The 13578-nt window shown below is 37.3% G+C and overlaps 2 protein-coding genes across 2 annotated transcripts in view; one reads left to right on the top strand and one right to left on the bottom strand.

Moving 5' to 3' along the window:
- The window catches only part of LOC149302886 (conserved oligomeric Golgi complex subunit 5-like), a 141973-nt gene that overhangs the window by 99598 nt on the left and 28797 nt on the right, over positions 1–13578 (bottom strand). The gene's annotated exons all lie outside the window — the stretch shown is intronic.
- On the top strand, positions 679–1980 carry LOC149302887 (G protein-coupled receptor 22-like). The gene has a single exon (XM_089482174.1). The coding sequence runs from the start codon at positions 679–681 to the stop codon at positions 1978–1980; it is 1302 nt and encodes a 433-aa protein (XP_089338300.1).

Genomic DNA, 13578 nt, shown 5'->3' with positions numbered 1-13578 from the left:
AGCAGTAACGTTTGTGTTTTTGCTTGATTTAAGTTATTATAAAGTAGATAAGTTGCCCATCATATTAACTTAATAGGTCAACATTATGCTACATACAGTCTCTCTTGAAGGAAGCAGCTTCACAGAAAGCCATATTTCATTTCTACAAAATGGCGAGGCTAATAATTCAGAGAATGTATTTTTTAATAATAAGAAGAAAAAAAAACACATTAACCTGAAACATTCTTAAAACTGTTAAAGAAAATTTGTAGATTGAGTTATGTTATAGTGCTCAAAGTGGGGCAATCAGCAGGAACATTGCATTGGTTGCTTTTATGATCACTGGACTATAACTCTAACAAACTTTGTTTTCATACATAACCCTCAATATGTATACATCATCCAATAATTTCTACATTACATGTAAACTATCCAGGATAGAATTGGTGTGAATTTACTGGTAAATAAACCATTTCAGCAGCCCTGCTTCCAGGTAGCTGCTTTCTTCCATTTGCTTCATCCTCCAGTTAAAGGGCCATGTTTCTATTTTATGTTGCTTTAAGAAGAAATAATAGTATGATGTTTGTGATTAAGAAATGGCATTAAAACTTGGGTGTAGGTCTGTCTTTGAAAACAACAAATCTAAACAAATCTTTAATTTCATCTTATCTTAGGATACGCACCATCTGATTCAAAAGGATGTGTTTCACTTTCTTGCTGGAAATCAACATGCAGTCTGAAATCAATATAACAGTTCGAGATGATATTTATGACGTCAGCACAAATATGTACCGACCACTGTCGTACCCACTTAGCTTCCAGATCTCCCTTACTTGCTTCCTCATGTTGGAAATCGTTCTGGGGCTTGGGAGCAACCTCACCGTACTGGTTCTTTACTGCATGAAATCCAACCTAATTAACTCAGTCAGCAACATTATTACCATGAATCTCCATGTGCTAGATGTAATAATATGCGTAGGTTGTATACCTCTGACTATCGTTATACTACTGTTACCACTGGATAGCAACAGTGCTCTGATTTGCTGTTTTCATGAAGCCTGTGTATCCTTTGCCAGTGTTTCCACAGCGGTTAACGTCTTTGCCATCACTCTAGACCGATATGATATTTCTGTCAAACCCGCAAACAGAATTTTGACCATGGGTCGCGCTGTTATATTGATGACATCGACATGGGTTGTCTCCTTTCTTTCCTTCTTGATTCCGTTCATTGAGGTTAGTTTTTTCAGTGTTCAAAGTGAGAACACTTGGGAGAACAAGACACTTTTGTGTGTTAGTACAAATGAATACCATACTGAACTTGGGATGTATTACCATCTTCTGGTGCAGATTCCAATCTTCTTTTTCACAATCATCGTGATGCTAATCACCTACAGCAAAATACTTCAGGCTCTCAACATAAGAATAGGCACAAGGTTTTCAACAGCGCAAAAGAAAAAGGCAAGGAAGAAAAAGACAATTTCAATGGCTACACAGCATGAGACCACAGATGTCTCACAGAGTAGCGGTGGCAGAAACGTGGTGCTTGGTGTAAGGACTTCAGTTTCTGTCATCATTGCCCTACGTCGAGCAGTCAAAAGACACAGGGAAAGGCGGGAGAGGCAAAAAAGAGTTTTCAGAATGTCATTGTTGATTATTTCCACCTTCTTGTTTTGTTGGACACCAATTTCCATTCTAAACACTATAATTTTATGTCTTGGCCCAAGTGACCTTTTGGTAAAGCTTCGATTGTGCTTTCTAGTCATGGCCTATGGAACCACAATATTTCATCCATTGCTGTATGCATTTACAAGGCAGAAATTTCAAAAGGTCCTAAAGAGTAAAATGAAAAAGAGAGTTGTTTCTATTGTGGAAGCTGACCCCATGCCTAACAATGCTGTAATACACAACTCATGGATAGAGCCCAAGAGGAATAAAAATCTAACGGCTGACGACAGTGAAGCCAGACAGAAATGCCTAGCTCCTCAGGCTGCTACTGACTAAGTTACTGTTGAGTCTTCTTTCTTCTCAGAATAATCTTACTAATATTCAGTCAATGCTTTTTATTTATTTTTACATGGTTTATTACACCGTACATTTTCGATACATTGTACTTTGGTTAGATAATCAATTTATACATTAACTATTGTACATGGTGCATGGCGGTTTGTTAGTAATGTGTACACTTTGTCTATTTTCTGTTAATAGAGATACATTTATGTAAATTTCCTTTTCTAAGAAAAAAAAAAATACACACAAATAAAATATATTTCCAATGTTTAAATTGTTTTTCGAAAAGGACTAAAAAGCAGTATATACTATATTTGTTTTATATTTTGTCTGTAATATTACAATTTCTTTACAAATAGAGTAAAATCCATATAAAGTGCACTAATTAAGGCACTATGACACTATTTGTTCTCATTAGAGTTTATAATGAAAGGCATTTTGCTCTAAGATCCAATTTCTTCTAGTATCAAGACTTCCCATTAATTAGAAAAATGTTTTCAAAAAGGCAGGGAGGCTGGTGCATGGCATGAAAAAAAATCTATATAAGATCCAATCAAGAAGTCTTGAAGTCACAAAACACTGAAGACCTTGTCAACAACCAGATCAAAGTACACAATAAACTCATAGATCCTGGTTAAATATGAATATTTGGTTTTAGAATACTGTGATTATAAACGTCACATTGAGCAACTCATTTTAAATGGGTAGTTCTTAGGATTATTTAACATTCCTACAGAAAACCAAATTTTTACTCTGTTTGTTTAAAAAGGACATACAGTTTAAAAATAAATAGTATTTATATATACTCCAGTTTATACATTGTGCACCTGCTTCTATTCAATACTCAAGCCATATATTGGCCAGTTTGCATTTTTCCTCAGGGAATGCTTACTTCTAGTCTGTAGCCAGGAGACATTGATGGGCTAAAGGTCTCTGACTTCACAACAACAGACAGAGCTTGCTGTGCTATGATTATGTGTTTGAACGTTTGTAGAAAATAATTCATAGGCAGATATATTTATATGCTTAATACATTAGTGCACTCAATGGACATGCCACTTTGATTTACATTACCTCTGCTAATGAAGAAACATGATTATTAATGAAGACTGTTAAACGTAGTCAACCTTTGGAGTTTTGTATGCTTTGGGCAAACTCAGGGATCCATACTGGATGATGGCCAATTACTACTAGCCAGTGGAAAACATAATAATATTAATAATAATATTCTAGTGTGGTTTATATTGCTTAACAATGTATATACTTTGTATATTAAATAAAATATGTATATATATTTCTGGCTTTGTTAGTTGGCCTCTCGGGCTATGCATTGCAGATGAGGACATGTATTGAACAATATAATATATTTACAAATGGCACATAGGTTACTGCAATAATTTCTGGGAAAACCTGCTAATGTTTTAATTACATAACAGAATTGTATAATGGTATCAACTCTTGATATTGAGCCATTATCCAATACTTATAATTCATTACGTGCTGTTATTACCCCTAGAGAATTAACAGAGTTCAGTCGCATACATCTTAAATTCGTAAAATGTAAAAATGTCTCCATAATTTCAAAGAACATAACACATAAGAAGCAGTTGCCATGTTCAGCAGGCTGCCCTGGCACCTATTGTGTGACCAGCTGGCTGATTACAGACCTAGCAAAACAAAGTGTTTGAGACATGCAAAGGGAAACAACTTTATACAACCTGCTGAAAACTCAGTAGTTATGTAGGTATTGACATATTAGTAATAAATATTACATATACAGTTTTGGGCGCTACAGAAATTTTTGCATTATGACTGGTGTTTTATGTTTGGTCTAATTAAAAGTACCATGCATTATGTGATTTTGCTCTCCATAAAATGTCTTACTCCAGCAGGACCACTGTGGCATGCAGCCTCTGTTAATTAAGTAATGCAGCAGTCTCTCTGCACATTGATTTTTCTGCTACCATGTTGTCACATCTGTTAATGCCGTCGGATCAGTGACCTCAAGTGCTCCAACTTCCTGTTCCTGTTCCTGTTCATGAACATGAATACCGTAAAGTCTTTGCGGGGAGTACATCTGGATTGACACTTCTATATTTCAAGAAATTACTTTTGGAAACACAACTGTTTTGACTACTGTAAATGTAACATTGTCATCATTTTTCTGATACTATTTATTTCTGCAGATTATGATTTATTAGCTATCAAGCTTCACATGAAATAATTACAGCAGACAAGAAACGCAACTAATTATGTTATAACCAATAGGATAAGGTATGAATCCACTTGGTAGAAAAATAATTTCACTAAAGTATGGCTTTGAAATATGGAATATGATTTTTCACATGCAATACGTGAATGATTTATGAAAAACAGTAAGGTTTGGACAACAAAAAAATGGAAATAATGCTCAGAAATACCCCACTAAGAGCTTTTTGTGAGCTATTAGAGCTTAAAAATTATAAGTTTGAAAGGGCAACGCCAATAAAAAATATGTTGAATCTAATAAAATGTGTATTGTTTTCTGATAATTGTTTGGTTTTGAAGCTTGCCAGTCTTTTTACTACAGGAGTAGGCAACATCCAAATAAGTTTAATCAATGCCCAAGGGCCACAGTGGACCGTAGTTGGCTCATTCAGTCAACAGAACTATAGTCATGTTCTATTTAGTTCTTACGTTGCTAAAATACCACAAATTAATGAATTCTCCTTTTATACAAACTTGTATGCCGACTTTGCACATTTAAAGGCTATATCACTCAGTATTATGCTGCAATTTTACAGAAAAGCATGGAACCTAGATCTAATGTTATGAAACACCATTAATCTACTTCAAAGAATTAACATTTGTGCAGTTTAAGTGAAAGTACATTCTTTGCTGAGATTGACAATAACCTGAGAAAATTCTCACTTTAATAATAGAGAGCAGTTTATATGTGCTTTCTGGTGTCTCCTTACCTTAGGCTCAATTATGACAACTGCTCCTGGTTCTCACATGGGAGATGTAGTTGCTGGTGATATCAGTTTTGGGGCCTACTAGTTTTCCTTTAAAACCAGGAATGCTCAAATGTTGAGGTGGAATACAAGCCAATCTGCACTTCAACAGCTGCAATGTTGCTAGGTCTCACCTCACTATTAAAAGGCTCAACAAAGACAGGTTTCATTGCTTCTCAGTCAGGTTCCAAGATACTGAATGCTGTGTTGACTAAGCTTTATTTGGAGAACATGGTAGCTTGTGTTTTCACCTATTTATGGCAACCCCATCCCAAATCAGTATAATCTAAGATACCCTCTGCTACTTCAGTAGCACTTCAGATCCAGATTCCTTGCCATTGCAGAATTTTCCACTCTTTGTCTTAAAAAATAAAAAAAACTCCTTAAAAAAATGTTTGCAATATGTTTTGGGTCATTCTCAAGATTGTAAGCTTGCGAGCAGAGCCCCCTCCACCATGTATCAGTTTGTCTTAGTCTGTCAATTCTTGTCTTGTCATACCCCTTGAATAGATGTATTGTATCAACCCCTTCAGTCCCCTATGGACCGGTACGTCCAAAAAAACGCATCCCAGGAATCCCCTATGGACGTACCGGTACGTCCTGCCCTTCTTGCAGCGGCAGGGACACATCCCTGCCGCTGCACAGGAGATCAGGCCATCGTTTGACAGCCTGGACTCCCCCCTGAAAGCAGAAGCCAGCATCACCAGCTTTCTGCTGGCCGATCTGATGTAACAGCTTCCGGCATGAAAGCGTCACTGCTGACGTCTTCCGGAAGGTCATCGGAGGACTGGATATCCCCTGCACTTGAGGCACAGACGCTGTGATCTCTATGCAAGTCTGTGGGGACTTGCATAGAGATCACAGTGTGATCAGTGCAGGGGGATCGCAGGGAGGAGAGTGAGAAACCATGTCTCTCACCCTCCTGCCAGGTAGAAAAATGAAACTGAGGGGAAAAAAAAGGGTTAGTGATTTTAAAAATAAATAAAAAAAAACAATAGAGTGAGCTAAGTGATGTTATTATGACATCACTGGCATTAATAACATGTTCAAGAGGTCCCTAAGAGGACCTCTAACCATTTAAAAAAAATAAAATATATATATATATATAAAAATACAAAAAATAAAATATATAAAAAAATAATAATAAAGAGTAAAAAGAGAAAAAAAAAAACCTTACATCGCATTGCCCTAGCACAACACATACCCAGTATAACCCTCTGTTCACAGCCCCCAAACCTGTTAAGCCATAAGCATAAAAATTCTACGAATAATGTACACCTTATAGTATGTTCCCTATAAGTGCTGGAAAAGTATGGAAAATCTATATAAATTAGGTATTTCGGAAATCAGACCACCTGAATTGATACACTTTGAGGGGATTTTCCATCACTTTACCTAATTTTGTGAGGATTCAGAGGGAAAATTAAAAAAAAATTAAAAAAAATTTAAGCTAATCATGGTATCAAAAGAAAGCTTTATCTCTCCTTGAATACAATATATAGTTTACATGGGTACACTATTCACAGGAAAAGAGAATAATCGCTTAACCGACATTGCTCTTGTGAAGTCTTCCGAAGACATCCAGGCCTTTTTGTGTTGCAGAGCTCACAGTGCATTCTTTTTTCTCACTGTTGATTTGGCCACTCTTAAAGTTCCTGCTATCTCTTGGATGGATTTGTTCATTTTTGGAGGCTAAGGATGGCGTGTTTCACTAGCATTGACTTCTTTGACCGCATGTTGTGGGTTCATAGCAAAAGCTTCCAAATGTTAATGTCACACCTCTAATCAACTGCAGAACTCTTACTTGCTTAATTGATGAAGAACTAACAAAAGGAATAGCCCACACCTGCCCATTAAACAGCGATTGAGTCAATTGTCCAATTACTTTTGGTCCCTTGAAAAAGAGAGGGCTACATATTAAAGAGTTGTAATTCCTAAACTCCTCCTAATTTGGGTGTGAATACCCTCAAATTAAAGCTGTGTGACTGCTTTTTAAGCCCATATTCATTAGTTAACTGTAATTTGAATTTCTTTTGGTAAACAGACCAAATAACAAAACTTGCATCAGGGTCCAAATATTTCCGGACCTACTGTAGATCTTCAAACAACAAGGTGGTATTTTTCACTTTAATGGCTGTGTACACCAACATGTTGGGCAACATGTTAGTATCCAGATACATTACAATGCACTACTTTATGAATAACAAGGATGTTTTCTTATATTTAGTACTATTTAATTACAGCCCTTACAGGTATAGAATCAGATCATCAGGTGTACTTATACTGTACATGTTAATATATTGATGTAGGTCAATTTTAGTACTTTAGAGGTCAACTCTAACTCTACTCAGCCTGTATATTAACCTTGAATACTTTTTCTTTCCATAATTTAAATTTCCCATCAAAGCCCCTTGTCAATTCTTAACATAATAAACTACACAAAGCAATTAATGCAAATACATTTTTTTTTTTTTTAAATAACTTGATAATGAGCAAGTCTGTGAGATCTGAGGGTTACAAATACAAGAGTAAACGATAAATGCTACTGAGCCTGTAATCAGGTAAAGTGAGTAACAATAAACTATTGGTGGTGTTGTACTGACACGGATTGATGGGAAAAGCTAAAGGCTGGGGGGTGTTAAGCTACAGTCTTAAAAGAGAACAAAAGTGTTCTTTTAAACAAAAGTATATCTCAAAGTAAAGATTGCACATTGCAGTAGACTGCCCCTTTATCTGGGAGCCTGAGTGCCCTAAAAACACAAACAGATCTTTAATCTTGGCTGATTTTCCACAATGCACAACCTTATATACGTGTTATAATTTCACAAAGTGGTTTGCTCCCACTTGAACTCACCTGTTACAATATTGAGAGATGGCAGTACTTTAATGTTTGATGCTGTAGTGATTCTATGGATGTTGCACATTTCACAGGGCCATAGTTAATGAGTTTATCCGGGATTACTGCATATGTTTATGTTTGCAAATAGGACAGATCACTCCAAACTAGTATCAAAGCAACACTGTTCATTCATTGCTACACTGGGGAGGATTTCCTCACTATAGAACATAACACCTAGAATACAGACTGTAAATTATGTATTATTTAACTGGTGGTCTCCTGCAAAACAAGTCACCAAAGATAATTGTTTCAACCAAAAATTGAGTTTAACAACAGTTCTAGGAAAACACATGCAAGAGGCTAGGTCAATTGAAAGCATTGCCCTCTTAAGCGTGTCATTACATAACTTTACATTTGGTGAACAATTAGATTCAACTGGATTTTATGGCAACTGCCTCCTTGACAGGTATTTTTCACCTAGTTAAGCAACAGAAAACTTACCAAAATTTGTGGATGCATTGGATATAATTTAACTCAACCTATCCATCACAGTATGTGTGTCACATTGTAAAGTTGGTGGGGTTAATTGAGCACTACCCTTTTAGCTGTCCATATCGCCCATTAAAAAAACACCCAATTTGTCTTAAAGGGACATTATACTGCCCCTGACAGTACCATTTACATAACAATGAATATTACAGCATTTTGGCAGTCATCCTACTCCAACATGGTCTGGGAACTCTTTCCACTGTTCCAAGAACCAATCAGTGGCAGGAATGTGCTCCCACTGGAAGCAATGGAAGCACTTTCCAGGTACGTGTGGGAGCTGACAGCGATAATGCCATGTGCAAGGAGATGTGTTCAGCCAGACGTATCTCCTACATGAAAAAAAGCAGGTGATAGGCAAAGAAGTAAATGCACACAGGGGGATTTTGCATAATCCCCATGCATTTGTAAGGGAGCATTAAACTCCATATGATGGCCAGAATCTTCCTTTAAAGACGAATCCAATTAAAACTGCTTGAATTATGTAAAAAAATATGTTTTCCATAGTAAAATTGAAAAACATGTATTCCATGGCCAGGATTATAATGTCTTTTTAGCAAAGTCAAGGTTGCTAAATAATCACTGATTTCAATACTGCACGCTGTTTATATCTCTGTTTCTGAATGATAAATTTTTACTCATCCTGTAATATAACACCATTTTATCTACACAATTCCCCAGGTCATCAAATTCTTTCAGTATTCTGTTCATCCTAATTGTTCTCAGGATCTTGTTACAAAGGTTTTATCTTATGCATCCTTGTTAATACATGAAATGCCAGTTATTTTCGTATGCCCTTACTCATTATCACTTTTCGATACAAATTTGTTTATTTTGGCATAAAAATTATATTTTTCCTTGATCCTTTATATATAGATATATTCTAATCCCTGTACTTGCTACAGCCCATCAATGAAGTCTTATTTGTTAGAACATGAGAAAAAACCCTCTTAATTGGATGCACAGTATTTCATGACTTGGAACAGTTTAGTAATCACAGTAAAATGGGAACACGGAGCAGAATTGTGGTAATTAAACCCTTGTTAAAATGAAAACATTCAAAATTAATTTATAAATTATGTTAAATTACACAATGTTAAAAAAGGTAAGCACAGTATTACATTTTTAAAGGTTAAGGGCCCTGCAGGAAGATTTTACAGGTAAAAGAAGATTGTAAATCATCAAATAATATAGTCAAGAACCATTCTCAACACTTCCAAAAATTTTTTCACAATAAATGACAAGCTTGCTCAAGGTCACATGCAGAGTGTTTGTTTAGTAAACTGTGAATCAAGGTCTCAAGGCGAAATGAGAATAGGATTCAAAGTTCTATATATCAGCATTGAATCATGGAGTCTGAATCTGATTACAATATATTTCCCTTTTAAATCACATGATTTCTAAATAAAATAAACTATACCAACTCACACAAATAAACCATGTGTGGCATACTAAGAGAGAAGGCTGAACCGTGTCTTTTAAAGAGTGCGCCGGTGATTTGTTGGGGATGAAAAATAAAAACACCAAAAACTTAAAATAAATGAAAAGCATATAGAAATATAGGATGGCTTCTAAATAAGAGCCTGTTAAAGATATGTTTGGTATTTTTTCAATGGTGTATTTTGGTCTTGTGCCACCCCAACCATAACTGCCCCTAAATTAACCCTAAAGACCCCATTAACCACAACTGCCCCTAAATTAACCCTAAAGACCCCATTAACCATAATTGCCCCTAAATTAACCCTAAACACCCCATTAACCACAACTGCCCTTAAATTAACCCCCACCTCCCCTAACTTTCAGCAGCCCAAATATAAATTTTATACTGCTTTTATACTGTTAGATGAGTTGCTGAGCAGTGTGGACGCTATAAGGACGCTATAAGGAAAGTGTGACTGCAGGGAGGGACTGGGAAGCAGAAAGGGGCGGGGGCAATCATCAGTGTGACTGCATTGGCTGGAACACTTGCAGGGGCCATTCGACGGGCGTTTGGGGCGGCGTTTTTTGCCTCGCGGCAGATACAGCACTGTATCCCACCCCCAGTTTATACTAGCTCTGTATAATATATACACCTGTAAAACTGACTAAATGTTCTTTATCTTTTGTTTTAAATATCATTTTGTTAAAATTTTAATCCTATTTGCCCCCACCTAAAAATAAATACCGTATTGGCCCGAATATAGGCCGCATCCCCCTACTTTAAGTCTTTATTATCGGGGTTTAGCGCAATTGGTATCAACCGACGCCCAGGATATGCAGTTCCAGGCGCTGGGCAGGTGTTTTTTTTTCATTTAGCCCTGCTGGGGGCAAGTAGCAGGGTTAGGATCCAGATCCCCCGCAGCGCTGCAGGGAACCTGAATCCTCCTCTCTGGCAGCCACCGAACATCCGCGTGATGCGCGCAGACAATCTGTTGCCAGCACTTTCGCCGGGGCTTCTAGGATGGAGAAGCCCTGGTGGAAGTGGAGAGCAGTGGCAGAGCTTGTATGCACGCGTTGCGCAGATGTCCGCTAGACACAAGGAAGTCTGGGGATGCATTGGTAAGTCGGGAGGTGGCATTTCTAGGGGGCATAAAGCATATCAGAGGGGCAGAGTGTCATATCTAGGGGGCAGAGTGGCATATCAGGGACATAAAGCACATTGGGGGGCCAGAGTGGCATATCAGGGGGCAGAGTGGCATACCAGGGGGACATAAAGCATGTCAGGGGGCAGAGTGGCATATCTGGGGGGACAGAGTGGCATATCTATAAGTAAGGTGCATTTTGAATTAAGGGGGGAACCTTAAAATGGCTATTGGTTTTCCAAATTTTTGTTTGTATATAACATGTGCTGACTAACTGCATAATAAATACCAAAAATGTTAAGATACATGTATTCCTGTTCATTAGATAAAACACTGTTTTACCATTCCACTAATGTATATTTTTTCTGTAAAAATGTTTCTTTACAATACCACCAAACTTTAAGGGTGCAGCCTGTAATTGAGACATACGGTATATTAGAAATACATTGCGAAAACACAAAAATTGCCTGGTCCTCCAACACAAAATAGGCCTGGTTATTAAGGGGTTATATTTTTATATTTTTCAATTGCCACAATATTGTTATATTTCACACTATGTTTTTCCAGTGCATTTCCCCCCCAGGTGCTGATGAATTATGTTACTTCCTATAGCTCAAGGGGATTTAAGAGCCATAGCTAGCCATTTTTAACAAATTAAGGATCCTATCTCATTTAAGACAATATAGTATGCTGACAGTAGTGAGAACTATTAGGGTAATAACAAAGAATAAACATATTTCCACAACCCCCTAAAAAAACTTAAATATATAAGACAACTTAAATATATAAACAGGTTTATTGAGATAAGGTAGCATTTCGTTTGGGTATTTCCCAAGGCTGCCTAAGTTAACCTGACCAAACATGAACTGCAATGATGACAAAGCCCAGGCTTGCATCTCCGACCGTTCCATGCAAAATGGACATAAAGCATTTAAATGGCTTACTTATCTTCATCTACAAGTAGGAGTAAAAATGGGTAGACCTCAATTGATTTAATATTCACTGTGCCTAGGGAGGTTTTTTGTAGAAAACCACCAAATGAGGATAACGTTACCAAACAATTGGAAATACTGAGATCCTCTGTAAGACACACTGTGTGGGGCCCACTTACGGACGATTTACAGTGCCATTTCAGAACATGTCTTTGTGCATGTGTGAAATCGATGTCACTTATGTGAAACTTATACGTTATAGAAATGAAAAGAGCCAATTAAGCACAAAAGAAGTCAGGGCTGTTTCAATTGGGTGGGCGAACAAAGCCTTTGCCAAAAAAGCCAGCTACGAAGGGTCTCACAAAAAAGTGAAGGAGGATTTTTAATAATTAATCTGATTATTTTGTTAAAAATGCCTCCTACTCAGCAGAACTTTGTCGTTTAGGTGCATTGAGCACTCTGGACGGTTCCTCTGCATGAACACATGGCAGTCATAAAGGACACCACATTAAAGTGGTTTCCCGGCAGCTTCCACATTACAGTAGATATTGTTAGCATCGGCTTCAAAGGGCCCATTCGTGCACCAAGAAGGATCATGGGTCCTATCATGGGCACCTAAATTAGGGATGCACCGATATATAACAGTGGCCAAAATATATCGGCCGAAGAGGGAATTATCTGCAAAATGCCGAAATAAAAAACCGGCAGAATAATAGTCCACAGGGGCCAGGCTGCTTACCAGTGCATTGGTCGCACACACTGTGCAAACAGCGTCTCTTGTACAGGCCAGGAGACTCAGGAACCCACCGGAGTCACTTGAATGCATGTCACATGACTCTGCTCCCTTCGTTCTTCCCCTGGGGCAGGACAAGATAAGTTGCTCGCACAGCAACACAGAGGGAAGAAGTCGGGCCCCTGCAGAAGTCTGCGAGTGAGAGATCTGCAGTTCAGGTAAGTGGGTGGGGGAGGGTATATGAATTAGTAAATGAATGTTTGTGAAAGCGATAGAAAGGATGTGTAAGTGTGTGTGGGGGGTAGAATAACATAGGGAGCCTGTAATCACACTCCTCTCATACCCAGGTTCTAGCATGTCCTGGCTGTCTGGGCATGATAGGAGTGTTATTGCGGTTAGCAATTTATATATATATATATATATATATATATATATATAATTTTGATTTGTTTTGTCCAATTTTGGTGTGTTAACCACACTTTTATTAAAAGTAAGTAACACACCAAAATTGGACAGAAAAATTAAATAACAAATATTAATATATATATATGATTCTTAACAGCAATCACACGCCTATCATGCTCAGGCATTCCCAGATTCCAGTATGCATTGGCTGGCTTAGCATGATAGGAGTGTGATCGATCGCTAACACTCCTATCATGCCCAGGTTCTAGCATGTACTGGTTGCCTGGGCATGATACGGGTGTGATTGCTGTTAAGAATTTATATATATATATATATATATATATATATATATATATATATATATATATATATTGATATTGAATGTTTCTGTCCAATTTTGGTGTGTTATTTACTTTTAATAAAAGTGTGTTTTTTGGGGGGTTTTTTTTGTTTTGTTTTTTTTAGGTGGGGGGTCATTTTCTGTTTCGGCCAAGTGAATCCTGAATTTTTGGTTTTGGTCCAGAATTTTCATTTTGGTGCATCCCTAAAAATAATCTTGTGAATGTTTGCTCCAAACTAGAGT

Source organism: Sceloporus occidentalis, unplaced genomic scaffold, assembly GCF_023333645.1.
Source record: "Sceloporus occidentalis isolate IW3139 unplaced genomic scaffold, rSceOcc1.0.p SCAF_17, whole genome shotgun sequence".
Taxonomy (NCBI): domain Eukaryota; kingdom Metazoa; phylum Chordata; class Lepidosauria; order Squamata; family Phrynosomatidae; genus Sceloporus; species Sceloporus occidentalis.
Note: the sequence above shows the minus strand (reverse complement) of the source record. Positions and strands in the feature narration are given on the sequence as shown.